At 58.2% G+C, this 27,816-nt stretch overlaps 2 protein-coding genes across 5 annotated transcripts; both read right to left on the bottom strand.

The window, feature by feature from the left end:
- Positions 1-1,152: 1,152 nt before the first annotated feature.
- PLXNA3 (plexin A3) lies at positions 1,153-16,749 on the bottom strand. Of its 2 annotated transcripts, XM_019633679.1 has the most exons (33): positions 16,511-16,740; positions 14,051-14,674; positions 13,170-13,709; positions 12,507-12,689; positions 11,285-11,413; positions 11,114-11,214; positions 10,629-10,752; positions 10,389-10,545; positions 10,211-10,310; positions 9,922-10,036; positions 9,554-9,754; positions 9,363-9,459; positions 9,031-9,221; positions 8,807-8,952; positions 8,618-8,738; positions 8,375-8,511; positions 8,093-8,263; positions 7,731-7,824; positions 7,408-7,647; positions 7,190-7,333; positions 6,876-7,110; positions 6,632-6,774; positions 6,293-6,549; positions 6,130-6,196; positions 5,890-6,036; positions 5,645-5,804; positions 5,384-5,487; positions 5,085-5,181; positions 4,599-4,789; positions 4,278-4,447; positions 3,588-3,800; positions 3,218-3,368; positions 1,153-2,196 (listed from the first exon to the last, which is right to left on the bottom strand). In XM_019633679.1, the coding sequence occupies exons 2-33, from the start codon at positions 14,645-14,647 to the stop codon at positions 2,101-2,103; spliced, it is 5,619 nt and encodes a 1,872-aa protein (XP_019489224.1). In that variant the 5' UTR covers positions 14,648-14,674; positions 16,511-16,740; the 3' UTR covers positions 1,153-2,100. The 2 variants fall into 2 exon arrangements, 1 of the variants encoding a protein (XP_019489224.1); XR_002122856.1 differs by lacking the exons at positions 1,153-2,196; positions 3,218-3,368; positions 3,588-3,800 and having other exon boundaries at positions 4,355-4,447; positions 4,599-4,718; positions 16,511-16,749.
- A 5,133-nt stretch (positions 16,750-21,882) lies between these two features.
- Positions 21,883-27,802, bottom strand: FAM50A (family with sequence similarity 50 member A). Of its 3 annotated transcripts, none has more exons than XM_019633655.1 (13): positions 27,567-27,800; positions 26,255-26,339; positions 26,056-26,155; positions 25,686-25,831; positions 24,378-24,454; positions 24,188-24,254; positions 23,990-24,051; positions 23,637-23,713; positions 23,181-23,235; positions 22,907-22,955; positions 22,737-22,807; positions 22,508-22,618; positions 21,883-22,364 (listed from the first exon to the last, which is right to left on the bottom strand). In XM_019633655.1, exons 1-13 carry the CDS (start codon positions 27,675-27,677, stop codon positions 22,356-22,358), a joined length of 1,020 nt encoding a protein of 339 aa, XP_019489200.1. In that variant the 5' UTR covers positions 27,678-27,800; the 3' UTR covers positions 21,883-22,355. The 3 variants fall into 3 exon arrangements, with proteins under 3 accessions (XP_019489200.1, XP_019489201.1, XP_019489202.1); XM_019633656.1 differs by lacking the exon at positions 27,567-27,800 and adding an exon at positions 26,971-27,558; XM_019633657.1 differs by lacking the exons at positions 21,883-22,364; positions 22,508-22,618; positions 22,737-22,807 and having other exon boundaries at positions 22,933-23,021; positions 27,567-27,802.
- Positions 27,803-27,816: the final 14 nt, after the last annotated feature.

Genomic DNA, 27,816 nt, shown 5'->3' with positions numbered 1-27,816 from the left:
CTGTGGAGGGCAGTGTCACTGGCCCTCATATGTGGGATCCAAACTGGGGCCCTCTGGCGTCCCAAGCCAGTTCTTAACCATCGCGCCACTCAGCCGGCCCTCTTTACTCTTTTATCTCTTCTTTTTGTTAACTTATTTGTGTTTGAAGTCCGGTTTAGTGAGATCTAATTCCCATACTAGAAACTCCCTCCTTTTAAGGTATAGAGTTCTAGGACTTTTGGCAAACACATACGGTTGTGTAACGATCCTATCGCCACAGTCTACTGCCTGGCCCCACGGATGGACTGCTGAAGCTGCTTGTGGCTTTAACACCTCAATCAGGTCATGGAACACCTCTGTTCCAAACCCACCCTGGGCTACCCTCACTCAGAGACACAGCCAAAGCCTTCACATTGGCCTACGGAGTGCTATACAATCAGGGCTGCGTCCTCTCTGGCGTCCTCCACTCCCCTTTCCAGCCTGCTCACTGATCCGGCCACTTTGGCTTCATCCCCTTTCTGAGACACACCAGGCCATTCCTGCCTCAGGGCCTTTGCACTGGCTCTTTCCTGGCTGGAACACTTCCCCAGGGGATCCAACTGGCACACTCAAATATCATTCCTGGCCTCTCTATTTAAAATTGCATCCCACTTTCTCCCCACCTGCATTACCTTAACAGGTGTGTGTGGCGAGGTAAGAAATAGGTAGGCACATCATGAAGGAGATACAACTGGGACAGAAAAGAGTTGTCAGATATGAAGGAGTTTGGGTGCAGTGCAGCCACTAGAGGGCTCTGAACAGAGCGGGACAAGATCCACCTTCTCTTTCCAGGATCCCAATGCCTCCCATGTTGAGAAAAGGCTGAGGGCGGGCAGGGCAGAAACAGGGAGACTGGCATCCAGGCAAGAGACATGGGTGCTTGGACCAGGCTAGGGGCAGTGGAGGTGGGAAGAAGGGAACAGATCCTGAATGGATCTTGAAGGTAGAGCCACCAGCACTTGCTGATGGATTGGACATGGCCCTGGGCTTCCTTAAACCCTCAGGAACCCGGCAGTGCATTACAACTTCCTCCCACAAAGGGAGTCCAGCTCATCTGGTTTTTACCAGTCTCCCCACTTGTTTCCCATGTTTACCAACCACCCACCTGCCCCAAGGGCAAAGCCACACACTGACTCCATTTTCCCACCATTTAATTAGGGGAAAAAAATTACATGAACAAAGGAAAACTCATGCAACAAAAGAGGAGAGAATTGGGTTTCCGGGACCATGAGACGGGGCCAGATTCCTCAGAAGAGGCAGAACAAAGGAGTAAGGCACTGCCGCCTCGGCCCCTTGGGGCAGGTGCAGGACAGGGCAGCTGAGGATGAAGGGGTCCAGGGCAAGTGCAGACAACACCGCGGGAGTTTGGCAGTAGGGCCGGGAGGAGAGGTCTGGGGCCCCTAGACCCAGGTCAGGCCCTGGCGCATGCCTGGTAACAGCTCTCCAGGTGCTCAGAGAGAACGGGGCCCTGTGAGAACATACAATCCAACTCCCAAGAAGTTTCGAGGGGACCCCTTGGCACAGCCACAGTCCAAGGGCAGCTTCGGGGGCATCAACCCACCCCAAGTGCTGCTGGTGCCGAGGCCCCCTTCTCGGAATGGGTGGGGCCAGCCATGGCAAGGGTGAGGCGCCAGAAGCTAAGCCAAGGCTGACAGTGTCATGAAGGAGCCAGGACGACTCAAGGAGGGAAGGTGAGTGAGGCTGGCAAGATCCCGGGAGGACACATATTTATTTACACATGGAGATGGTGAGGTGGAGATAAATTAAATAAATAGGTGGTTGGGGGTATAAATAGCAAGGAGGGCAGGGGCTGTCACAACCCTGGGCACAAGGGCAAGAGGCTGGGGGTATTGCTGCTGCTGGGGTGGGGGGTTTGGTCCTGTCACCCTCTCCCCGCCTGCAGGGCCCAAAGCAAGGCACTAATGAAGGGGACCCAGGTGTGCCAGGGGCATAGTGGCCCAGTGACCACACCCGTGCCCCCAAATCCCGGGCTCAGCCCTGAGCCCCAGGCGAGACCCCACCCCCATTGATGGGAGGACGGCCCAGGACTGAGCAGGCCCCTCCTCACCGGCTCTGCCACCCTTAGCTGTTGCTGGTCATGAGGCTCATGATCTGTTCCAGCTTCTGGCGCAATTTATGCTTCCGACAAGAGGCGTCTCGGTCCAACGCGGTGAGAACCTGGGGGTAGGAGGGCCCCAAAACTGTGCTCCAGGGGAGGGGCCAGCTCCTCCTGGGCAATGAGCCCCCCCCCAGCTTGAGCTGTTCCCTCCCTCTCAACTTAGCACATCCCTCCTCCCCATGGGCCCTGGGCACATGGGAAAGGCTCCAACCTCTCACCTCTGAACACACCCTCCAGCTTCTCCTTGACCCCAAATCCTCCTCCAGCTGCAGAATTTTCTTCTCTGCACAGCCAGAGTGCAGCCCCTCCCAATAGTGGTCTGGAAATCACGGTCACTGATTTCTCCTTCCCCATCCCCTCCTAACTACCCCCTTCACACCTCTCTTGTCCAGCTCTCCATGATCTGGTCGGCAAAACCAGCCAGTGTCCTCAGGCCCCTCTCCCTTGATGAGCAGCAGCACCTGACAGCCGATCACTCCCTCCTCCCTGACCCCCCCCCGGGGGGGTCCTCACACACGGCCCAGGGTCAGCTCAGCACTCTTGAGGTCCCTCCCACCCTGCTGGCCACCCCTCCTCTGTCTCCACTGTCCGCCCCCACTCTTCTCTGTCACCTCTGAGTGTCCCAGGGCCCCAGGGTTCAGTGCTTGGGTCGCTTCTCCCTCCCCATCAACTCGGCCGGCCCTGCTGAGCTGGGATCTCAGGGCCATGTTCTGGCTCACGAATTCTTACCTCCAGCCAAGAACACATCCTGAGGTCCACACCTCTATGTCCCTTGCCTACTGACACACCGAGTCACAAATCCCACAGGCCCTACAAAGGGCTGACCATGCCTACCTTCTGGCCCCACCCCATCATCCTGGCTCTCCCCACCCTCAACTTTTGCCCTAGCCAGTGGTTTCTCTTCTGAGTGCCTCAAACCCCAGCATCTAGAAGAGGGTCACCTGTGCTGGTCCAGGGGCCTGCTCGGGGGAGGGATCGTGAGCAACCTAAGAGATGGGCTCCCTGTCCCCTGCACTTCCTTGTGGCACTCTTTGACCGCCACCAAGCCCCCGCCTTTGCCACACCAGAGGCAGCACATACCTCCTGGCGGTACTTGGTGACATAAAAGTACAGCTCACTGAGTGCGCTTAGGACACTAAAGTCGCTGGCATGGAGGCGGGACTGCTCCACCAGGTAGGCGTCCATGTCCTGGTCACTGATGGATGCCATCTTTGCAATGTCCCGGTAATACCTGTTGGGACCCTGAGTAGGTCATGTGGGCAGGTGGCACAAAAGCCAAAGCCCCTGCCCTGACTGCTAGGCCAGGCTCTGGGCCTTTCTCCTGTGGATGACCCACTTCAGACAAACCAGCCCAGAGAGGGGCAGCTGCTGCCTCCCTCAGCCCCCAGCAGTCTCCCCTGGGCTGCCTGGCCCTGCCTCCCCGCAGCATGGAGCACCAGGTGGGGCCCACCTCTCCACCCAGCTCTTGTAGTTCGGGATGTCCTTGGCATAGAGCAGCTTGTTGGAGGGGGAGTCCTTGCCCAGCCGGTGCTCTGACGTGGAGCAGGAGTCCATGAAGGTCTGGGCCACCACCGACAGGCAGGCGTCCGTGATGCTGCTCTTGTGGATGTCAAACACGAACTGTGGGTTCTTGATCACGTTCACCCAGAAGCGCAGTGGCAGGCTGGACAGAGGGACACACATTGGCAGCTCTCTAGTCTCCCCATGAGCACCTCCCACCACTGTTCCTGTCTGGCCAGGCCACGTCTCACCCAGAGCAGCAAGATTGACCCATCGAGGGTTAAGGGCCTTTGTGTTAAGTTTCTGCCAGACTTCCCGCAGTGAACACAAAAGTAAACAGCTACCACCTGGGCTGATCCACTAGCATCTCTGCCCTGGGCAAGGCCCTGGTGGCTAAGGGCCACCCCTGGGTGCTGGCCCCACTACCAACCAGCCACATGCCCCGCAGAACCCACCTCCAAACTGCACTCACTCGCCCTCTTTGCTTGGTGGCACCATGGATGCCAGTTGTCTCCTGCCTGCACAACCAAGCCAGCCCCATCAGTAACCCTGCCCCTGTAGTCCCTGGGTCTTGGCAAATCCACCAGCATCTTCCAACCACCCGCCTCCAGAGGGCCTGCAGCCAGGCACAGGGCAGTACCAGTTGCTCTTCCAGGTGTGGCGCACATCAGGGTCACTGATCTGGCGCTGGTCAGCCTGCTCGTCCAGGAAGTCAAACATGTACTTGATGGCCAGGGGCAGGGCCGAGCCCCGGTGCGCCGTGCTAAACACGGTTTCAAAGAGGTCGTCCACAAACTTCTGCAGTGTGCCCTGCGGGGGTGCAGCAGAAACAGGCTGTGAGGGAGCCAGGTTGGGATGTCCCCACAGCAAGACAGACGGGGGACAGAGGCTTGGAAATCATCAGGGCTTCCCTGCAGGGCCAGCAGCCCTGAGGCCAGGGTGGCACGGGGCAGGCCCACACCTTGGTGGCCAGCAGTCGTGTCAGGTAAATCTCCGAGACCATCTTGCTGCCACGGTCCCCCTCACGGTGGTCGACATGGTCATGGTTCTTCACGAGGTGCCACAGCTTGGTGCCCGTCTCCTGGTCAGGTGTGATCATGGGTGCCCGAGAGCGGAGGCTATCAGGGCTGCTGGCTGTGCGGAGCAAGCTCTCTGGGGCAGAGGACCAGTTCGCCCCTTAGGCCAGTGGCGCCACACCAGCCATCGCTGGAGCTATTGCCCCACTCTGTCCCAGGAGCCCAGCAGACTGAGGGAAGCCTGTGGGAAGCCTGTCTGTTCTTTCTGGCCCACCCCACTTCTAGGCTATAAGGAACTGGACCTCCCAAGGGCAGGGCCCACAGAGGCCACCAGAGTCAAGCTGGCTGCTCAGACAGAGGCTCCCCATGATGGCTGACACAGCCTCAAAGGGCAGAGGGCCAGCAGAGGGCACCACACTGAGGACACCTACCGTAGCGGCTGAGGGAACGGGTGAAGGTGAAGGAGTTGGCCATGTTATAGGCAGACACTTGTTTGGGCATCAGTGCCACCAAGGAACCATCTGTCACCTGGAGACCCCAGAGACAGAGAAGGGCAGTGCAGGAGGCCAAGAAGCCACGGGGCCCTGCAGTGTGCATGTGGAACAGTTCCCGAGGCTCCCTGAGCTCGAGGGCCAGAAAGGAAAGGAGCCAGGCCCTCTGCTCCCATGTCCTCAGGGCAGGGCCACAGCTCCCAGCTAGCCCTGTGGTGAGTGGGCCCCCAGCCCCTCACCTGGTAATGGGCCAGCGAGTTGACTCTCTTCCAGTCACACTCGATCTTGGTGGTGACATCCTCATCCTGGAGAATGATGCGGGCCATGCGGCCCTGGCGCCACTCTGCGGGCCACAGGCAGCCCTTGAGGTCCTGCTCAGTGTCTCCCGAGACCCTGGGCCCAGTCTACTCAGAGGACAGAGCCCAGGTGGGGAGCATGAGCACCAGCCAAGGTAATGTGGCCACAAGGTGGGGGCCAGGAAAAGAGGATGGGAACCTTACCTAGGTCCATATCCTCAGCTCTGGGACGCTGGGAGTATGGAATGCCCTTGTACACAGCATCCAGCAGCTTGTCTTTGGCCTGGGTGATGCTGTCACAGTTGAGAACCTTTACCGGGACCTGAGCGCTACCCTCACTCTCCGGGCACACACAGTACAGGGTCTGAGGGCAAGGGGAACCACAGGGTGGGTTCTGGGCGAGGCTTCCCCGAATGCCGAAAGCCCTGCCCACCTGGCACCCCACTCACCAGCGTCTTGTAGTCTATCTGCTGTCGAATGAGCTTATCCTCACTCAGGGAGTAGCGTGCCTCGCCTGTGATGGCGTCAATTGGGCCCTTCTCCATCTGCTGCTTGATGGCACAGTAGAGCAGGAAAAGTGGCTCTCCGGCGCATTCCTGCAGCCAGGGTTGGGCACACAGCTTGCTGCCTGCCTGCCAGCCAGCTACTTCCCCACATCACCTCCCCTGCAGCCCACCTGCCATGCACACCTTCAGAAACTTATGCAGCAGGAATGTGAACCAGTTGGTGAGCATCTTCTCAGCCACCGACTCTGTCCTAGGGTGAAAAGACTGCTGGGGCCCTGGCCTGGTAGGTGGTGGGACCATTCAGGGGCTGGGCCCACAGAGGGCAGGGCTGCAGGTGGGACAGTACCTGCGCAGTAGCAGCTTTGGGTGGTTCTTGCTCTCAAGGTTTTTCTCTATGAGGTCTGCCAGCAGTTGCTTGAGCAGCCCCGTGGCATAATCAAGGCGGCTCTGCAAGGCCACCATGGTGAGCGAAGCCACGGTGCCACGGTCACGCATGGAGAAGCTGCTCTGGGCCTCTAGTGTGTGAATGAAGGTGAGCACGAAGGCACGGCTATGCAGCAGCTGCCCGAAGAGGCGCAGTGCCTTCTCAACATTGGGGGGTGTCTGTGGGGGCAGCAGAGAGTTTCAGAGGGTGGGGCAGTGGCCCAGGGGGTGACAGGGAGCGGGCAGGTGAGGGGAGACTCACATCTAGCTCCTTGAGCACCGGGTGGGCCTCGATGCCTGGGAAGAGCACACGCACAGCATAGGTCCGATAGTCCAGGAATGGGATCTGCACCACGTCCATATGGTTTGTCAACTCATTGATGTCTGTCTGAAGCTCAGCAAAGGCTAGGAGGGGCAGGGAGGGAGAGTGAGCAGAGCAGGAGCAGAGGAGCAGGGAGGCCCCCCGCCAGCCTGCCCACCCTGCACTGTACCCCCTCCCCAGGTACCTTCCTTGCATTCCAGGGCCACACGGGACTCCAAGTTGTCCATCTGGAGCTGGAGCCGCTTCAGCGTGCGGTCTGCATCCTGAGTCTTACGCTTGTAGGCCACCAGCACAGCAGTGATGGCTAGCAGCAAGAACCCGCCGCCCACTGCCAGCCCCACCATAGCTGGCAGGGTCAGTGCCCGCTCAGCTGTGATGTGCAGGGTGCCCAGCCAGAACTCCAGGCCACCCACCAGCACCTGTGGGGATAGGCCTGTTGTGAGCTGACCCTCACACCCACCCCACACTCCCCTGGTGGCTTTCCCATCCCCCACACACCATGACAGGCTGCCGGCCCGTCTGGCTGGGTGAGTCACACAGGAGCTGCGTGTCTGAGACAGTGAGTGCACACGGCTGGCCCCCAATCAGCACGGTGTAGTTGAGGCGGGAGCTGCCAGCTGCCGCAGGGATTAGATTCTTGCCCTGTGTATAGAGGACACAGTCAACCAGGGCTCCCCACCTCCCTGTCCCTCCCAGCCCCTGCACCCCACCATCACCTTCAACACAACATGGGAGCCAGGTTTGACATCCAGGACGCCGGAGGGCCCAAGTGGCTCGAAGCTGGGGTCGGGGTAGTATGTGAAGGATGACCGGTTCAGGGAGCGGGCTGTCTGCACGTGGTCCAGCAGGAAACCAAACTCATCAGGGTGCTCGCCGTGGGCTTGTGGCTGCGGCCGCCCCAGAAAGATGCCAGGGGCTTTACACAGCATGGCAGTGTCGTTGATCACCTGGCACGTCTGTGTGGACAAGGGCGGGCAGCCCAGCACATGAGGCCATGGGTGGCAAGGTCAGGGGCGGGGCGAGGGCAGCTGGCACTCACGTTGGTGGTCTCGATGCCTCGGTACTTGGCCCGGACCCGGGGCTCTTGGACTGTCAGCAGGTGGGTCCCACTCACAGTGATGGCAGTACTTCCACTGGGGACAAGGGGGAGGAGCCTCAGGCTCCATTTCCCACTGCCCCCAGCTGGGCCCTGGATAGCTAACAAGGCTGCCATGGGAGCCTGAAGCCTCCCACACCCAGGGTTCCTGGGTGGGTGCCAGGTGCTACGTGGTTGGGAGGGCTCTGCCCTCTCTGCCAATAAGGGCTCAGGTTCAGAGGAGGTATGATTGATGCCCAAGGACTCAGTCACCAGGCGAGGCCCTAAGACAGGAGCTCAGGGACCCATTCTCCCTAGGGTCTTACTTGATGATGCTCCAAGTGGGCTCAAGGCGAGTGACAGTGGGGTCCTGGGTGTAGGTGTAGAGGACTCCAGGACTGGAGATGTTGGCACGGTCAATGGCCAGGGTGATGGGGGCCTGACTGGGGCCCAGGGTGGAGATGGGTGAGATACACACGATTGCTTCGGCATCTCTCCTATGTCAAAGCGGCATGCTTGGAGCAGGTGGCCAAGGGCCTTCACTGGCCCTACTCCACCCCTCCACCCCTACCCAATGCCCAGCCCAAGAATGGCAGGTCCCTACCCACCTCACAAACTGGCACTCGCCCTCTCTCACAGTCACCGTGACCCTGCTGCCAGCATCCAGAGAACTTCCAGAGATTGTGAGCCGTGTGCCCCCAGAAGCTGGGCCCCGATTGGGACTCACACGGTCAAACATTGGGGTCTGTGGGAGAAGCGGCCCTGAGGGGAGGGAGGAAGCAGCCCAGTGCAGGCAGGGCTACAGCCCCCCAGAAGGGGTGGGTGTGGGAAGGGGCAGGAGGCTTACATACCACAAAGCTGTAGAGCTGCTCAGACTGTGTGCGGAAGTCAGCGGAACAGTCACCTACACAGAGCTCCACGGGTCCTGGTGGCGGGCTGGGCACCAGCGACTCCTCCATCTCACACACGATCCTAGGGGTCAGAGATTGTCAGGGCCAGCCTCAGAGCACCAGCCTGGGCACCCTCACGGCCACACTCACCTCTCGGCACTGACATACTCGGCAGCAATGGAGTTGCAACGCACACCAGCCACCCGCAGGCCCACCTCTCGGTAGGTGAGGCCCAGGTTCTCGCCCACGATGGTGACACGGGTGCCTCCCTCCTTGGGCCCCATGAGTGGGTAAATCTGTAGAACAGGATGAGAGGTGAGAGTGTGAGCCTGGAGGCCCAGGTGCCTGGCAGGTGGAAGGCGGGGAAGGCTAACCTGGGCAATGCGGGGGTGGCTGCAGCGGGTGCCCTTCTGGCTCGGGTGCATCCAGTTGGTCTTGGGGGCCGGACAGTGGGCCCGTAGCTGGCACCTGTGCTCTGAGACGCACCAGCCACAGTTGAAGCGGGGGTCAGCCTTGAGGCAGAGGCCGCAGCTGGGTCGCTGTGCCCAGCACTTATACAGGAGAGCTGTGGGCACAGAGGGCACTGCTGGGGGGAAGCTACAGGGAGCCTTGGCGGCTCCGACAGAGGGACCCCGTTGGACCTGGCCCCAGTTCGTGCCAACTCTGTCCCAGGAGGCGGGCTCCTCAGACCCATCCCACCCCTCACCTCGGAAGGTGGCAGGCTTGTCGATGGGAAAGTCTCCATCCCAGACCACAGAGAAGTCCAGCTCAGTGTCACCATACTCATCACCTTCATAGGAGTACTGGGGGAGATGGAGCACATGGCCTGTCAGAAGGAACCCTCCCATAGCCACCTGAGGCTTCCAGACCAGTGGAAGGCGGGGCGGGGGGCCTCACCGAGGCATTCTGGCACTGCACACTGCTGCTGTTGAAGCGCACAGCGGGCACCCGCTGCTGCCGCCCCTGCACCCGAACCACACACTCGTAGTTCTTCTGGCCCGACTGGGGCTGTGGCAGGTTCTTGGCCCGCAGGGTAAGAGGCTGCATGACGCCAACTGGGATCAGGAGGTCCCCACTGGGCAGGATCTCAGGGCATCCCTGGGAGGGAGAATGGCCATCAGCCACACACAGTCGGCTGAAGCACAGGCCCAGCTGGGCTAGCGCCGCATTGAGAAAGCTCCAAAAAACCAACGAGACCAAAGACAGAAAAACCAGAGGCCAGCCCACACGGAGCCCAGCCCCCTCGCGCATGGCGCCCGCCTCACCTCGGGGCTGTGGACCCTGCCCTCCTGGAAGGAGCACTCGTGGGGGTGGCTGGTACACACGTGGCGGTACTTACACCAGTGGCAGGGGTAAGGGCTGCCAACGCAGGACATGCACCTAGGGGGGAGAGGCTTCAGAAACAATAGAAGGCCAGGCCTGCCCCCTCACCACCCCTCCTAATGGACACATGGAGAACCAAAGGAAGAAGGTGCCAGGGCCCATCTGACACCTGCACAACACAGCAGGTGACAAAGACAAGTGGGAACAGGGGTCAGGAAGGCCAGTACTCACGACTGGAGGACGCTGCAGTTGTAGAAGACAAAGTCGGCCCCGGCGAACCTCACACCAGTCTCCTTGGAGAGCAGCTGCAGCCGCACGGTGCGGGTGGCGCCTGTAGCAAGCCCAAGGGTGGCTGTGAGCCAGCTGGGGACAGAGAGTGCCCCCATCCCGAGCAGCCCCAGCTACTGACCGTGCCCCCTGGTGAGAGCCTGGAGCTCCTGAAGGGAGGGTGAGGGGCAGCGCAACTCCCCAGAGGGCAGCAGGATTGCCTTGTTCTCTGTCACCTCCTCAAAGGCACAGCTCACGCCTGCGCTGAGGTCTGGCACATTGCGCATGGCCACAGTCAGCTGGGGGAAGCAGAGTACTCAGCAGGGTGCATCCCCCAACATTCGCATGCATTGGCCTATAACCCCCCCACCACACCACTCACCTGCACCCCAGGTGATGTCACTGACACGTTGTTGGGCCGGACCCGCACCTGGACACACTTGCTCAGCTCCTCGGCAAAGCCATGAGGGGCTGAGGCACCTGGACAGGCCCCTTCGCGGCAGCATCTGGATGGGGTCAGGCCAGAGCCCATCCCACATCTGCCCTGGCAGAGCCCTGTCCAGGGCTCCGTGGGGGTCTGGGGGGAAGGGGACAGCCTACCCATCCCACAGTGCCAGGCAACAGCGTGCCTCAGCCTTGTCCCCTGGGGTCTAAAGGACGTCATTCAGGGTGGAGGTTCCACTCATTAGCTGGAGAAAGTGGAAGGGGAGGGTGGGGAAGGCCACAAAAGCACATCTGGGAGAAGTGACTATATGACGAGGGCAGGTACTGACGACCTCAACCATCAGCAGGCCTGGCCGACTCCTCTCAGGAGCAGCGCCTCACTGAGCCCATCGTCACCACCCATCCCCTTACCGCTGCCCTCACCTGTGCTGTAGCACACACCAACCACAGTGTGGGTCCCTGGAGCCCAGGCAGGCCTCGCAGCTCAGGTACTGCTCACAAGTCTCCACTGGGAGCTGGCTCACCTGGGGACAGCCTCGTCAGCACCCACCCGGCTTCCGCACTGCCACCCGCCACCACCCGCCACGGGCCCACCTGCTTCTCACTCAGGAGGTAGATGTGCCGGTGGTCGGGGCTGAAGAGCAGGTCTCGGAGTATGGGGCTGCCATCCACCACGGGCACCGTCTCGTACAGGTGGGCATCCTGGGAGCCATCAACTCGCACCTGGGCCACAAGACCAGGGAAGAGGGATGACAAGCCAATCTGACGCTATAGCAGCACCCCACGTACCCAGGGCGTCCTCTTCTCGAGCCGGGGACTTTCCAGGTTGTGGCCAAGTTGAAGCCATGGCCTGGCAGGGCTCAGCACTTGACTAGCCAGCCCTCACGATCACCATGAGCAGGGGAACGAGTGCTCAAAGGCCACCCCCTGGAGGCCCTTGGGGGTGACAGCCACCCAGAAAAGGTTCCCAGGAGATAGAGACAGAGAGATTAGTGATGCCTAGGGATGGGGGGTGGGGGAGAAGGGTGATATCCAAACGGGAAGGGGTTTTTAGGGTGATGACAATGTCATGGAATGAGATAGTGGTGAGGGTTGCACAACTCTGCAAACATACTAAAGCCACTGGAATGTATGCTTTAAGCAGGGGAAGAATATGGCATGGGAATTATACCTTAATAAAGTGGTTATAAACGACAAAACGGGCCCAGGAGGGGAGCAGGCCTTGCTGAGAGCTCAGCAGCTTCCTTCACAAACCTTCCCCCGGCTACCCTCCAACCTCCCTGGGGACAGCTCCACAATTGCCACGCAAGCAGGACGAGAATGTGGTGGCTATCCTGACTCCTGCCTCTTCAGAACACATCAGAGCTCCCAGGAGCTCATCTCCCCCTTTTACACCACCCCCAGTCCCAGAATGGAAGCAGCTGTGGCCCTGCTGCCCATGAGGGGACAAGAGGGCAAAGGGGGTTATGTCTGTATTCATTCAACTGAGGACCCAGCAATCATGGCTCTTGAGCCACAGCCACCTGCTCTCCTGGCAAGGACACCCTGAGCTGGGTCTGGTCTCCATCCCCACAGCCACAGGAAGTCAGCAATTCAGGCCACAGCAGGCAGTGGTGCTGGCACAGGCAGATGGCTGCGGGGGTGGCCCCTGGAGCACAGCCAGGCTCCTGGGGCCCAGGCTGGGAAGTTCCCCTTGCCCTGTTGGCTGTGCCCTGTCCAGGGTCTCACTGGGCTTGTCTACACATTATTGTCCCCACCCGTCATCCCATATCTGCGTCTGTCCCAATCTCTACATGCCAAGGGGGTCAGGGCCTACCTTCTTCAGACTGCCGCTGCGAGTGCCAATGAAGACCACAGAGTGCTCGTGGTAGGTGTAGGCCGCCACACTGGCCATGCCATCAGTGCCATCGGCCAGCAGGGGCAGCCCCTCGATCACATGCAGGCCACCCAGTGGCTGGTTCAACACCAGCCCACAGAAGTTTCCATTTATCTGCATGGGCTGGTGAAACAGGAGGGCTACATGTAAGAGTCAAAGCTTGGGGGCAGCAACTGGACAGAAGCCACAAGACCCCATGTTCTAGAAGGGAGCAGGACCTGGAGCGTGTTCCCCACCAGCCAAGACTGACTGTTTGCCCCAGATCGCCCAGGAAATCAGGGGCTGAGGAGGGAGAGGAAGCAAGAGTGGGACAGGAGAGCGAGGTCTGGGCCGGTAAGATGGGGACAGGCCGAGAGACTGTCGCTGACTCAACACAGCAAGGGCCACCCACGAGATGGAGCGAGAAGCAGCTCACTGGGGCTGGGAGAAGGGGCAGGCAAAGGAAGGGGTGGTCCACAAGCAGAGAGTGCCCGCCACGAGATACGGTGAGAAGGCGGGCCAGGGCAAAAGGAGAAGTAGCAGATGCAGGAAGATGATGAGACAGGGCAGGGGATCCTGAGAGAGTGACGTGGGTGCTCCAGGACTAAGGCCCACCACACTCACAGTGTTGATGCAGGGCAGCTCCTTGTTGAGCAGCCAGGGCAGGGCCAGCGTGCCCTCCCCACGATAGCACGACTGGATGCGGCGTCGGATGTGGGCGTTGATGGTGCTGAGGGTAAAGAGGCAGAGGACAGTCTGCCGGGGTGGGCTAGCCCGGTTCTTCTGGCCCTGAGAGAAGATGGTGAAGAGGACGTCCTCGTCGGCTGGCACGCCCAGGGCCTGGGCCAGCAGGAGGCCGGGCTTGGCCAGGTGGGCACTCTGCACCAAACGGTACTCCACACCACGCCAGGAGCAGCCGATGGGAAACTCCACATACGAGTAGAACTCGGAGTCCCCCGCACACATGCGCACAATCTTAGATGTGAAGAATTTCTCCCCCGCTGTGTCCAGCAGCGTCTGCTGGGTGTCCAGCTGCAGTGTCAGGAAGTACACGAAGGAAGCACTCACAAAGCCATAGATGTAGTAGATGTCAAAGGCGGGGTACAAGGACAGGGTGTCTGAAGGGATCTTGATCTGCGAGGAGACGAACTCATCTTGGTACACCTGGGGAGCAAGTTGAGGAGAGAGCATGGGACGAGGACTGGGTCCACTGTTACCCTCCCAAACCCTGGCTCCTTAGCCCCCACAACACCGCCCCCCAGGGCTTCCCTCACAAGATCTCCCCCACCCCACACGGTCACAGGAGCCCAGGCCGGAAGGGCCACAGAGGGCAGGGTAAGCAGCCCTGTCCTGTGCCTCAGCTCATCCTCCTGTCTTCAGAAGCTTGTCCCATCTTGAACCAGGGCTCTTCCAGAGGTGGAACCAGGACAGAGCAAAGGCAGGGGGGGAAACAGGTGCAAGAGAGGCAAAGGGAGGAGGGTGAACATACAGGCGGTTTCACCCACCAGACTAAACATTTCAGCACTGTCCTCATCACTGATGAGTTTGCGGGAGCTCAGAGTGGGGAAGTACTCAGACTTGCCATCCACAGCCGTGCCTACAAATAGCTTGCTGGGCCCCTGGCCCTGCTCCACGATGACACCAGCCATGGAGTCGGGCTCCTGGGCCCCTGACAGGTAGTGCTCCTTGCGATGGTGGGGCTCTCCCAACTTGAAGAGGTCGTCCAAGCGCAGGAACTGACAAATGCCTTGCCAGATGCTGCCGCAGGCCACCAAGCGGCGGGCCGCGTAGTCTATGAGCAGAAGCTTGTTCACGTTGTCCACAGGTGCCAGGCGGTGGGTGCACACGCGCATACTGGGGGGTGGGTAGCAGCGGGCATTGTCCTCAACGGGCCCTGTGACGTGGGCCCGTAGCTCAGTAAGGTTGGGGGCCAGCTTGAAGACACGGTTCACTGCACCCACGAATACCTCCCCGGTCACTCGGTGCACAGCCAGGTGGGTGAGTGTGGTGTCTGTCACCGAGAAGGTGGGGAAGGGCCTGCTGACACACAGGGCCCCTTCCATGGTGAGGAGCAGCAGCAGGAGGAGGCAGACAGTGGGCATGGCCGGCGACTGTGCCCCGGGGTGGGCCTGAGGAGAGATGGCGAATGCAAGTCAGAGACCCCCGGCCCAGGCTGCCACGCCTCCTCTTGCAAACCTGGCCTAGGACCCCCAGCAGGCCAAGCTCCATGCCACAGTGGGTAGGAGCCACTAACCCACCACCATGCCAGAGCCCCAGATGGTGACAACGGCTGGGAGAGGAGGGGCCTCCACCGGGGCGAATGAGTGAACAGTAAGCGCGGGCAGGCTTGGGGGCCATCAATCATCCCCCACCCCTGGAAAGGAGCCAGGAGGCCTCGCCTCAGCTGGGCCACACCCAAGGGGGCAGCAGAGCCAGATGCTGGGAAAGGCAGGGCCGGAGGCCCTCCTGGAATGAGACCCAGACCACCAGATCCCAGAGATGAGGGCAGCTAGCCGCACACAAGAGCCACCACAGGCAAACCCCAGGCCACAGAGACATCCCACGCCCACGTTGGGGGAAGGGAAAGGCAGGGAGAGAACAATCACAAGCCGGAGGCTGGGGGGAACACCACCCCAGGGTGGCATTGCCACCAGGATCCCTGGGACAGAGGTCTGAGGAGACATCAAGGCCTGAGACTGGACTCAGCACTGCCACATTCCCACTCCTGGCCCCAGCTGCCTCCTCACCCCCAGGGCCTCCCTCGGCTGGCTGTCCAGGAGCCTGCTGTCTGGCCTATGAGCTGCAACACAAAGCCGAGTCGCGCCTGCCCCCACAGCTACACACCACCACCAAGACAGACATAAGTCAGGCTCTGCTCAGGCACAGCCAGACAGATGGCCCAGGCAGTCCTGCACTCCCTCCAGATCCAGAGGTTAGCTGGAGAAGGGGAAGTACCAGGGGGCCCAAAAAGCCCTAAGAAAGGGGAGCGTTATCCCCAAATACAGAGAGACCTTGGGAAGATGGGGCTGCTGCTATACGGGCAGTGCCAGCTTGGCCAGGTCTTCGCCCCCAGGCCACACCCAGCTTTCCCGCCAGCCCTAGGTGGCAAAGATAGCAGATCAGTGTCATAGCAGACAACAGGACAGGGCTCAGTGCTACCGTCTTAGTGCCAAAGCCTCAAGTGAGATTTGAGGTACCCGGCTTGGGGGAGGGCTGTGGGGAACCAAACTAAAGAGGTGCAGAAGAGAAAAAGAAAAAAAAAATGCATTTGCTAGAACAAGGAGTAGTCCGGGCTTGAAACTGCAAAGTTTCAGTTCAGACTGATCACCTCTCCAGGGCTCTTTTGTCAGGTCCGAATCCTGGACCCCTAACGCAAAAGCCAGAGAAGAAAGGAAGGTTCTTCCACACCACGCAAGAACACAAGCCTAGGAATGGGGACAAGACAGGTCGGGAGGCAGACCTGGAGAGGCAGGATTTGCATCCCAAGCCCCCATTCCAACCTCCACCTGTAAGTGAGAACCTGAGGCATCCCAGGCACACCCAGCCCCTCTGCTTACAGCCCTACCAGCAAAAAGCCCGAGGATAGGAACAGACCCTCGCAGAGACGCAGCTCCAGGGACCGCTCCCCAATGCTCCCCACCGTGCTGCTGGCCCGGCTCTCCCTGCCCCCACCAGGGACACCCCTCAGCCGACCCACGGGGACCCTAGTGGATGGAGGCGCCACAGCAGTCCTTGGAGAGGCCGCTCCTCCGCCACAAAGGGTCCCTATCGGGCAGGGGGCTGGGCTCGGACTGGTCGTCCTTACCGGCGCGGGGCACTAAGGACCAGTCAGGACGGCGCTCAAGGGGCAAGAGGAGAGGCAGGGCTCGACCCTCTCAAGGCCGACAGAACCCTCGGGCTGCCCAAGCCCCAAGCCGCCGAGCAGGCTGGCTCCGCACCGACAGCGGGGGATGGCGACCACCTACCTGTCCCTCCACCGCCGCTGGCTCCCGGTGGCCGCCTGCCAGCCACGTGGACGCGCCCCCGAGCCCCACACCGGCCCCGTTCGCGCGACCCCACCGCCGCACCCAGCGCCCTGCGCCCCGCGAACCACCACCGCTGCTGCCGCCGCCGCCCACACACTGGGCCAGCCCGCGGCCGCTGGGGCCTTTTAAACCCGGACCGTACCACAGCGCCGGGCGGGGGAGCCCAGGGAGGGCCGGGCGCATGGGCCGGGGCCGCTCCTCTCCAGGGTTGGGGTGAGGCCCGGCGCGCAGCCCGGGCCCTGAGAGCTGCCGGGGTCCCCGCCCAGAGAGCCGACCACCCCCTTGCGCAATGGCCTCGTCCGCAGCGCGCACCTCTCCCCCTGCTCCCCACCCGCTGCCTCCAGCAACCCTGGGACCCGCGCGCGCCCGCGCCACACCCCCTCGGGCCCTGGGCGCGTGCATAGCTGGCTTGGGCGCGCGCCGGCCCCGCCCCGCCCCGGCGCTCGGAGGCGCGCGTCGACCACCTGCTGCCAGGGCGCGGCCTCCCATGTCCTGGACCTTCAGGTGCACACCAGCCAAGGACTCCTGGCCCTAGTTTAGGACACTCTCCGCCTGCCGTTCCATAATCCGTAGGGCCTGTGGCTAATAATATGCGGATGCCCAGCACAAGGATTCCAGACTGTCAGTCATGTACACCTGGCCTCTTCCTCAGCCGGCCAGCACACCCTCATCTGGGGGTTTCATTCCCTTGCTTTCTTTTTGTTTTTCTTTTTAAACAGCTTTGAGATATAATTAACCTGTCGTATAAGTCACTCATATAAGTGTAACATTCAATAACGTTATAATCACAAAGTTGTGCAACCATCCCCATTATCTAACTCCAGAACATTTTCAACACCCCCAAAGGAAACCCCCATACCCCTTAGCAGTCACTCCCCAGTCCCCTTCCCTTTAGCCCCTGGCAACCACTGATTTATTTTCTGACCAGGATTTGCCTGTTCTAGACATCGTATATAGATGGATTCATACAATATGCATGTGTCTTTCATGTCTGGGTTCTTTCACTTAATGCAATGTTTTCAAGGTTCATCCATGTTCTAGCATGTATCAGTATTTCATTTCTTTTTAGGACCAAATAATATTCCATTACATAGATATGCCACATTTTATTTATCCAGTCATCAATTGGTGGACATCTGGGTTGTTTCCCTCTTTTGGCTATTGTGAGTAATGCTGCTAGGAACATCAGTGCATGAGTGAACACATGTTCGTTTTCCTTCCATCTAGGAGAGGAATTGCTGGGTCACATGATAACTCCATTTTTAATAGTTTTGAGTAAAACAGCCAAATTGCTTTCAAAAGTAGCTGCACGATTTTACATTCCCACCAGCAGTGTACAAGGTTCCAACTTCTCCACATCCTCACCAACACTTATTATCTGACTTTTTGTTTCTAGCCATCCTAGTGGGTACAAAAATGTGTCTTGTGGATTCAATTTGTATTTCCCTGATGACTAATGATGTTGAGCATCTTTTCATGACCTTAGTGACCATTTGTACGTCCTTTTTGATATACGAGTACAAAGACATCTGAAATGTCCATTCAAGTTCTTTGCCTATTTTTTAATCAGGTTTTGGTTTGCTGTTGTTTGTGAGTAGTAGGAGTTCTAGTTCTTTATATATTCTCAATATTAATCATATATATATATATATATATATATATATATGATTTCCACATATTTTCGCTCATTCTGTGGGTTCTCTTTTCACTTTGTTGATAGTGTACTTGGATGCACAAAAGTTTTAAATTTTGATGATGGCTAATATCTTTCTTTAGTTTGTGCTTTAGTTGTCATATTAAGAAACGATTATTTTAACCAAGTTCACAAAGGTTTACCCCTATGTTTTATTCTAAGAGTGTTATAGTTTTTACTCTTAAATTTAGGTCTCTGATCCATTTGGGGTTAGTTTTAGTATATGATATGAGGTTGTGGTCCAACTTCATTCTTTTGCATGTGGTTACTATCCAGTTGTCCTAGCACCATTTCTTTTTTTTTTTTTTAAAGATTTTTATTGGGGAATTGGGGGGATGGGAACAGCGCTGGGGAGTTGGGGGAAGGAGCACAGACAAGTTGCTGTTGTTTTGTTCTTCAGTCTAGTTGTGGAGGACGTGGCTTCACTGGCCCAAGTTGGCACCATCATTGCGCTCTTCCCGGGTGAGGCAGATCAGTCGCCGGCTTCTGGACAGCCGCTCACGCTGGCTACTGGCCGCTCACGCTGGCTGCTGGCCGCTCACGCTGGCTGCTGGCTACACACGGTAGCCCATGGCAACCCACTGCCACAGGGGCTGCAGCCTACGCCGTCGCCGGCGACTCACGGCAGCCCAGCTCCAGGTTGAGCTGTTGTTCAGCATCTTAGCTGTGGAGGGCAGTGTCACTGGCCCTCATATGTGGGATCCGAACCGGGGCCCTCTGGCATCCCAAGCCAGTTCTTAACCATCGCGCCACTCGGCTGGCCCCTAGCACCATTTCTTGAAGAGAATATTCTATGCTTTTCCCATTGAATGGCCTTGGCAACCTCATCAAAAAAATCAATTGACAGTAGATATGTGGGTTTGTTTCTGGACTCTCAATTCTGTTCCACTGATCTTTATGTCTATCCTTATGCCAGTACCACACTGTCTTGATCACTGTAGCTTTGTAGTAAGTTTTGAAATCAGGAAATGTGAGTCCTGGCCAGGCTCCTGGGGCCCAGGCTGGGAAGTTCCCCTTGTCCTGTGGGCTATGCCCCGTCCAGGGTCTCACAGGGTTTGTCTACACATTATTGTCCCCACCCATAATCCCATATCTCAAGAGTCAGCGAGTCCTCCAAATTTCTTTTTCTAGAATGGTTTGGCTATTCAGGGTCCCTAGCATTTCCATGTGAATTTTAGGATGAGCTTGTCAGTTCTTGCAAAAAAAAAAAAAAAGCCAGTGGGAGTTTGATAGGGATTCAATTCAATCTGTAGATCACTTTGGGGAATGTTGCCATCTTAACAAGGTTAAGTCTTTTTAGCCGTGAACATGGGATTTTGTTATGATTAATGTTATGTGTTCATTAATTTCAATTTGGCTCGTCTATAGTCCCCAGTGATTTCATCAAGCACTCATCTTGGTGTTGCTGTGAAGATATTTTGTAGAAGTAGTCAACCTCAACAATCGGTTGACTTTGAGAAAAGGTTACCCTTCATAATGTGGGTGGGTCTCGTCCACTCAATTGAAGGCCTTAATAGCAAAATTTGAAGTTTCCTGGAGAAAGAAGTACAAATTCTGCCTCAAGATTAAATGTAGATATCCTGCCTGAAGTCTCCAGTCTGCTGGCCTGCTCTACAAATTTTGGACTTGCCAATGGCTTGTCTTTCCATTTTTTTTTGTGGAGGGCAGTGTCACCAGCCCTCATATGTGGGATCTGAACTGGGGCTCTCTGGCGTCCCAAGCCAGTTCTTAACTATCGCGCCACTCGGCCGGCCCTGCATTTTCATAATAGGGCTTCTTCACAGCCTGTTTGATCTGGTGCTTCTTGGCCTGGCCATCCACAATGAATATAACTGTACTGTTGTCTTCTATCTTCTTCATGGTTGACTTAGTAGCTGGGGACCTTGGTGATGGCATACTGGTCGAGCTGGTTTCTCCTGGGGGTGCACTTCCCAGGATATTTGGACTGTGTGCATAGCCGCAGTGTCTTGGGCCCTCAGAAGGCAGGTGGCACACGGATCTTGTCTCCCAGTTCTGGAGGCCAGAAGTCTGAAATCAAGGGGTGCCCACCTCTGGCACACTGGTCCCCAGAAATATTGGTGACCACTCACTGACCTCATGTAGTCCCAGAGCATCAGATAGCAACTGAGCTCCACATTCACATGAATCCAAGGTTCCAAGGGAAGAGCCCTGGGCCTAGACAGTTCCACTCTGCCTGTGCCAGCCTTCAGGAGTGAGGCCAGGTGCCCCTAGCGGTACATTTGTAAGAAGCTTGCCCCGCCAATGCTCTTCCAGCTTGGCCACCACAGTTTTACTTAGGACTAGCAGCTCCTCCCTTGGGCACCCCCCCCCATGGTGCAGCCTTTCCCATCTCTTTGCTGCCCACAAGGAAGTAGGTCTCCTTCCATGACAGTCTCCCTGCCCCCTTGACCCCAAAGGGCTCCCTCTTGCCCCAGCCCGACCTCCCAGGGACTTAGGGCTGCTCCCAGAAATCAGGTCATTCCCTGTCAGGACAAAGATTGGGCCTCAAAGAGCTTGTTTGCCAGAGCTGTGAGGCTGAAGGCGGCTCCCTCAGAAAACATCCACCACTGGGTGAGCTGGCTGGCTGAGAGGGGCTCCTTTTCCCTGGGAAGCCTGCTCTTCTGGTGGCTTCTCAAAGGCAGGAGGGGGAGGTGGTGCAGAAGGCCAAACAATCCCCTCTCCAGGGTTCTCGAAGCCAAACAAATGGTCCCATTGAGGTCCCCAGACTTGTCCATGACCTGGGGTCAGGCCTGGCCACCCCCTCCCTGCTGTGCCCCAAGGCGCTCTGGCCTACTCTACCCTCCTCCAAGTGACCCCAGATGGCCCCATCCCAGACCCAGGGCCTGGAAGCCTGAGAGCTCCTAGCTGCCAGCCAGGCCTCCCCAGACTATGGCTGAATGGGACACAGGGCCCTGCCCATGGAAGAGCACAAGAGCCTCTGTACCCAGCAAAGCCCACGATTTGCCAGGTAGGTAGGGCCAGACCAAGCTGGGAAGCTCCCCACTAGCCAGGGGCTGTCCCCTGTCCCCTCTGCTTGGCCTCAGGCACGGGGAAGAAGGACGGGAGCCAGGAGTGGTCAGCCTGCCTTCCTCAGCCTTTGGAGCCAGGCCTGGCTGTCTCAGCTTACGCAAGAACTGGGGAGCACCCACCCCAAGCCATATTCCTCCCTTGGGGCCGTGACAGTGACCAGCCCCAGGGCAGTCTGAGCAGGGCACCCATAGTGACCTTCCCATGTCGGGACTGGGGAGAGATGCTAAGAAGGGCCCAGAGCAAGGAGGGCAACGTTGGTGGGCTTGCATAGCTATGATAGCAATGTAGAGTGGCTGGGAGCCACAGGACGGCCCTGTCCTCTATGGAACGCGCAGCTAGGAGACACAAGAGGAGCCCAAGGGCCAGGGAGGGAGGCCTGGAATGGAACGCCCCTCCCACCCACAGGAAAGAACCGCAATGCCACGTAAGTGCCCTGGGGAGGGCGGGCTGGCTGCAGAGACAGCCGGGCCTGTCCAGGGCCCCCGTGGGTTGCAAATGCCCCCCCTTCTCTCTCCAAAGCCTCACATTCCTACCCAATCCCCTTCTACCCTCCCACCCCACCAAACACACACTTTCTCGCCAGACACAATGACCACAAATATTGTATGATTCCATTTATGTGAAACTTCCAGAAAAGGCAAATTCCTACACACAGAAAGCAGACTAGGGGCTGCCAGAGGCTGGGAGAGACTGCTAATGGGTACAGGGTCTCCTTTTGGGGTGTTGGAAATATTTTGGAACTAAACAGAGGTGATGTTTGTACAACATTGTGAATGTACTAAATACCCCTGAATTATACAGTTTCAAATGGCCACAATGGTGAATTTCATATGTGAATTTTATCTCAATAAATGTTTTTTAAAACAAAACACAGTACAGGTACTCTGACTGTAACATGTATATATGTTTACCATAAAAGAAAAAAATGGTAAATGACAGCATCGGGGCAGGGGCAGATCAGTCATGTCATGGGAGAGGGAAGCAGGGCGCCTGGAGTCTTGGAGACCCGGGGTTGTGGGGAGACTGGAGGAAACCGGGGGGAGTCAAGTTCCACCTCTGCGTTCACCGGATCTGGTGTGAGGACAAGGGGACAGAGAAGGGAAGCTGAGCTGAGCAGGGATGGGCTGGCCCATCGATTATGGTCTTCTAGCAGGACAATGCAGCCCACCCACGGCCAGCCCAGCACCAGGGCCACCTCAGAGGGGCCTCCTCACCGTGTACTTGTCCCACTTCTTCTCAGGGTCATAGGGCTCCCAGCGGCTGGCGGGGAAGATGTGCTTGTTCTTCTCATACCAGCTCCGTAGCACCACCTTGCCTGCATGTGACTGAGGGAAGAAGGGTCAGGCCTGGTGGCTCAGGGCCACCTGGGGGCCTGACTTCTCAACTTCTCAGGCCCCCCCATGCCCCTCCCTCCCCCGGCCCAGTGCCCCTGCACTGCTGTACCTCATCCTTCTCCACAGTGGCATCACTGAGCAGCCGCACGTCATCATGAACGTCGAAATTAAAGAGTGGTCCTGCAGGAAAGAAGAAGCCAGCCAACCCTCAGGTTGCTGCCCTCACATGTTGGGGGCGAGTGGCTGGGGAAGGGAAGGGGCTGGGTCAGGCACACTCACCACTTTTCCCTCGCGCCTTGGTAACGATGAAATCGTAGAAGCTGTGGTGCTAGGAGCCCAGAGCAGGAAAATCATAGCTGATGACCCATCTCAGCCTCTGCCACCCGCCTGCCGACTGGACGCAGGTACAGCTACACACACTGTGCCCCCCGACCCAAGCCAAAGACCTAGAGCAGAGCGAAGACTGCCCCACGAAGCCCCCAGGCATGGCAAAGCCCACCGCGCCTCCCACTGCCACCCTGCCTGGGGCTGGGGGGAGAGAGAGGGGACTCACATGGGGTATGATTAGGTCCTCCTTGATGTACATGAGCTGCTCCACCCCTGCTGACCTGAGAGAGAAAGGCAGGAGGGCATAGATGGATGAAGAAGTGGCCGGGCAAGGAGACGGGCGCCAGAGCTAGGCGGCAGCCCTGAATGCTTTGAGGCAGGCTAGGTTTGGGGAGCCCTGCGAGAGCACTAGCTGTCCTCCACCTCGGGGCTGAAGAGCGAAGGCCAATGCTCCCACCTAAACTGTCTATGGTGAGAAGGATGGCAAGAGGATCCTGACCCTCCACTCAGGAACACAGTGCCAACACGCCACCTTCCTACCCAGGGAGCAGTCATCTGGTGTGCCACAAGCAGCAGCAACCACTCGGGGGTTCTGGTACCAGGGCTGGGGCTGCAGGATCCACACGCACGCGCACATGCTCACACACGTGCACATACATTCACGCGTTCACACACACCCTACCTGAGTTCACTGAAGTCTTTGCGCAGGATTTCAAGCGCCTTCTGTAGGAACTGCTGCATGGTGTTGCCTTTTTTCATCTGCGAAGCAGACCCGAGAGTCAGCACCCAGGACACCAAGGAGTTGGAAGGGGAAGATGGAGAAGGGCTCTAAAGAAGGCAGTGCCCTGGAGGCCCATGCCAGGGACCCTGGAGCCCTCACTAGCCCTACAACTGGCTGGGCCCTCTTTCCGGCTCCCCCCAGGATCCCCAGGGGCCACCCACATGAAGGGGCCAGCCTCCAAAGTCAGGATTAAAGCTCCTTTTCAGTGAATCCCAGGGGCACCGGGAGCAGGGTGCAGGGCCCACATGGCAAACCTTGACTGTCCGCCGGTGCCCAGAGCCATCCCAGTAACTGAAGGTGATTTCAATCTCCTCACCTACAAAACAGAATTGCCACTTAGCCTCCAGAACCAAGTGTCCCTACACCCCACAAGATCCCTGGGGCTCAGCCCCCAGTCCCGGCCTCGCACTGCCCCAGGCTGGGTCATGCGCGTCCCAATGGTGAGCACTCACTCTTGATCTTCTCCTGCTTGGCTTCCCATTCTTGCCGCAGCTCTTCCCGGAGCCGATTCTCCTCCTCCTGGGAGAGGAAATGGGTATCGGAGGGAGACCCAGGGTTGCTCAGGGGGCATGCAGGGCCCTGCTCCCTGAGCAAAAGCCTCTGCCAAGGTCAGTGCCAGGACTGGGGTCAGGCTGCCTTTACCTCACGGTCTCGGTCAGGCAAAAAGCTTGTGTCCACATCTGGGTTCTTCCCCAATTTCCTCTTCTTCGTGGTGATCTCTGGAGCCAAAGAAAACACAGGAGTCAGCTGCATGATGGGTCCTGGTTCCAGGGCACCCTGGACCTTTGATTCTCAGACCAAAGCTTAAACACCACCTCCTTGGAGGCTTCCTGGGCCATCCTGGCTGGGACACACTGCTCTCTGCTCCCGGCCACAGCAGCCTGCACTGTCCTCTTCACAATACGCGGTCTGACAATTAAGTTCATGAACTTGTTGCAATGATATTGCTATCTTGTTTGTTATCAGAGGGATTATTCATTATGAATTTGTACCAACTGGACAGTTAACCAAGTTTACCATTTGAAAGTTCTGAAAAGGCTGAATGAAAAACTTAGACGACCTGAACTTTTCGCCAACAATTCATGGCTCTTACATCACGACAATGCACCAGCTCACACAGCTCTGTCTGTGAGGGAGTTTTTAGCCAGTAAACAAATAACTGTATTGGAACACCCTCCCGACTCCCCTGATCTGGCCCCCAATGACTTCTTTCTTTAGCCAAAGATAAAGGAAATATTGAAAGCGAGGCATTTTGATGACTTTCAGGACATCAAGGGTAATACAACAGCGGCTCTGATGGCCATTCCAGAAAAAGAGTTCCAAAATTGCTTGGAAGGGTGGACTAGGTGCTAGGTGCATAGCTTCCCAAGGGGAGTCCTTCAAAGTGATTTTCAGCAATGAGGGATGGAGCACTTTTTCTAGGATGAGTTTGCAAACTTAATTATTCAACCTCATACCTGTGGAGACCTAAGAGGTGCCCTTGCCAAGGGGCCTTCGCTTTGGTCTCCAATGCCAGCAGCTGGACAGGAGACCAGGTACTACGTTCTTGTCCCATCAGCTCTGACCTGGAGAACCTCGGAGGACTTAAGGCAGGAGTGCCAATGTCTAAGGGAGCAAAGGCTCCTTTGCACTGGAGGGGTAGAGCATCCAAAAAGGGGTGGGTGCCCGGGGGGAAGGCAGCCTCTCACACTGAAGACCCTACACCCCTGACCAGGGGCCGCACGCCTGGCTCTTACTCACACTACTAAAGGCGAGCCCTCACCCCAACTCAGCTTGGCACACAGTGCAAACTTGGCTCTCTCTCCTGTCCCGACATGCGATGTTTGGGACCATGAACACAGTGGGCGATCAAGGCTGGATGGTGGATGTGCGTGTTCACTCTAGAGCCAGAAACCCAGGACACAGCTCTGCAGGCAGTGCCGCTCCCTGGTGCCCCAAACCTGCCCTCACCTTCCCTTTCCAGCTCCTCCTCATACATGGCCATATCTTCCTCCTCCTCGCCAGCCTCCTCTTCTTCCTCCAGGGTGAAGGACAGGCTGGAGATCTTCCGCTTGGCCTCCTTCTTGCGCTCCTTCTCTCGCAGCTTCTCCAGCTTCCTGCCAAGGCACGGATAACCATCATGCACCACGTCCCCACCGAGGCCCCTTCCCTGACCCAGAGCCACCTGTGTGCTCAGTGTGGGGCCCATGTGGTGCAGACCCTGAGGAGTACTACTGCAGAGCTCTGGTTATGACTTCAAGGTGCAGGAACAGCCTGACCTGACCCTAAGCACTAGCTACATCTCAAATGGAGGGCTGCCGGTGGGAATGAAGGGACCCACAGCTGCAACTCCTTCGACTGCTCCTTCTTGGCCAGCTGCTTCTCCCGCTCCTTCACCAGCGCCTCTTGCTTGGCCTTCATGTCATTCAGGGTCACAAGTCCTACGAGGCGAGGAGACATGAGGGTACGGGTCGGTCACCCAGAGCCAGTGAAGCAACAGGCCTCTGGGTGCAGGAGGGTGGCATGCGTGCTTTGCTCACCCACGGTGCTGGACTTGAGCTCTGCCTCCACGGCATCATAGTGTGCAGAAAACTTCTTGTCAATGTTGGATTTCATTATGTTCTCCTGTCAGGAGGGAGAGTAGCAGTGAGGGCCACCCACCACCCCACGGTTGAAGTGGGGACCCCGGCCTGGGTTCCAGTCCCAGATCTGCCCCTGCCCTCACTACGTGACCTTGGGAAAGACACATCCCATCTCCTCGGTTGATGGAAGGTTCCACAGGACTACGAGGGGCTCTTTCAGTGCTGAGGGAGTCAAATGGGGTTGTTTCCCTGTGACCTCTGAACTGCTCTGCCCCCCACCCATGCCTCGTGTTGGCGACCAGAGCTCCCTCAGTGGCCTGGAGCCATGGACTCTACCACCTGCATTTGACATTTTTCAAAACCAGCCTTTAAGCTGAAGCTCTGGAGACCCAAGCCAAGGGGTGACAGCAGAGTAAAGAGTGGCCAAGGGGCCTAGTCCCTCAATGAATAATGTTGCTCCCTCTCTACTCCACATGTTGCCAACAGCTTCCCGTGAGATGTCCTCACTCCAGCCCAGCTCCATCCCACATAAGTCCCTCTCTGGCCAGTGGCCTCCAGAGGATGTGGCCAGCGGAGATAGGCACCGCTGGCTGGCCAGAGGGTCAGGACTGAGGCCATGGGTCTGGGTCCAGCATGAACTGAGGCCACTTCCTTGGGCTCGACTTCCACAGTACCTGTGGCAGGCGGAGTCTGCTCTCCCTTACTGCACTGAGTCCGTGCTCTTCCAAAGGAGTCGCTGCAAGCAAATGCCGAGGCGGAGGGATCCTTCCTTCCTGCCCACCCGCCACCCACTCACAGAAGCTCTTTGTGAACCACTAGCACCCCTAATGCTCGGGCCTGCCTTTTCCACAGTGCAAAGGGCTCTGGAGTGAGCCTCAGTGACCAGGGGATTGGCAAGAGCCTGCGGCACCTGCCCTTCCCTGTATCCCCTGGCTCAGGGCAGAAACCTTGCTCTCAGGGCTGAGGAGCCAGAGCCAAGATGCTCTGTGCCCGCGAGGGGTGCCCCAACGTGACCACTGGAACCATTGAGTGTGGCTCCCTCCAGTTGGAGGCTTGTCACAAGCTAACTCGGCACAGCCTTCTGGGGCCATTTTACAGATGAGCAGACTGTCGCTGGCTCGCTACTGCCCCTTGCTGGAAGTCAGCAAGAAAAAGTCGGGCCGGACCCAGCGGTCTACGCCCGCCGCCCAGGGTCGCGCGGGGACCCAGTGGGCCCGGGCAGTGGGCGGCGCGCATGCTCGGAGGCGCCCCGGCCTGGCCCGGCCCGCACCTCGGCGATCCGCTGCTTCATCTGCTCCATCTGCTCGCGCTGCTTCTCCCGTTTCTTCATCAGGTGCATGGCGCGGCCCGCCTCGCTCGCGGCGCCCTTGTATTGAGCCATGGCGGCGGCGGCGGCGGCGGCGGCGGCGGCGGCGGCGGTGGCAGTGGCGGCGGCAGCAGCGGTGACAGCGACAGCAGCTTGGCCGAGTCTCAGCGGCGGCGGCGACTCTCCGTGCCGTCAGCAGACGCCCGCGCCGTGA

The sequence above is a fragment of the Hipposideros armiger genome, unplaced genomic scaffold (genome assembly GCF_001890085.2).
Source record: "Hipposideros armiger isolate ML-2016 unplaced genomic scaffold, ASM189008v1 scaffold_1368, whole genome shotgun sequence".
NCBI lineage: Eukaryota > Metazoa > Chordata > Mammalia > Chiroptera > Hipposideridae > Hipposideros > Hipposideros armiger.
Note: the sequence above shows the minus strand (reverse complement) of the source record. Positions and strands in the feature narration are given on the sequence as shown.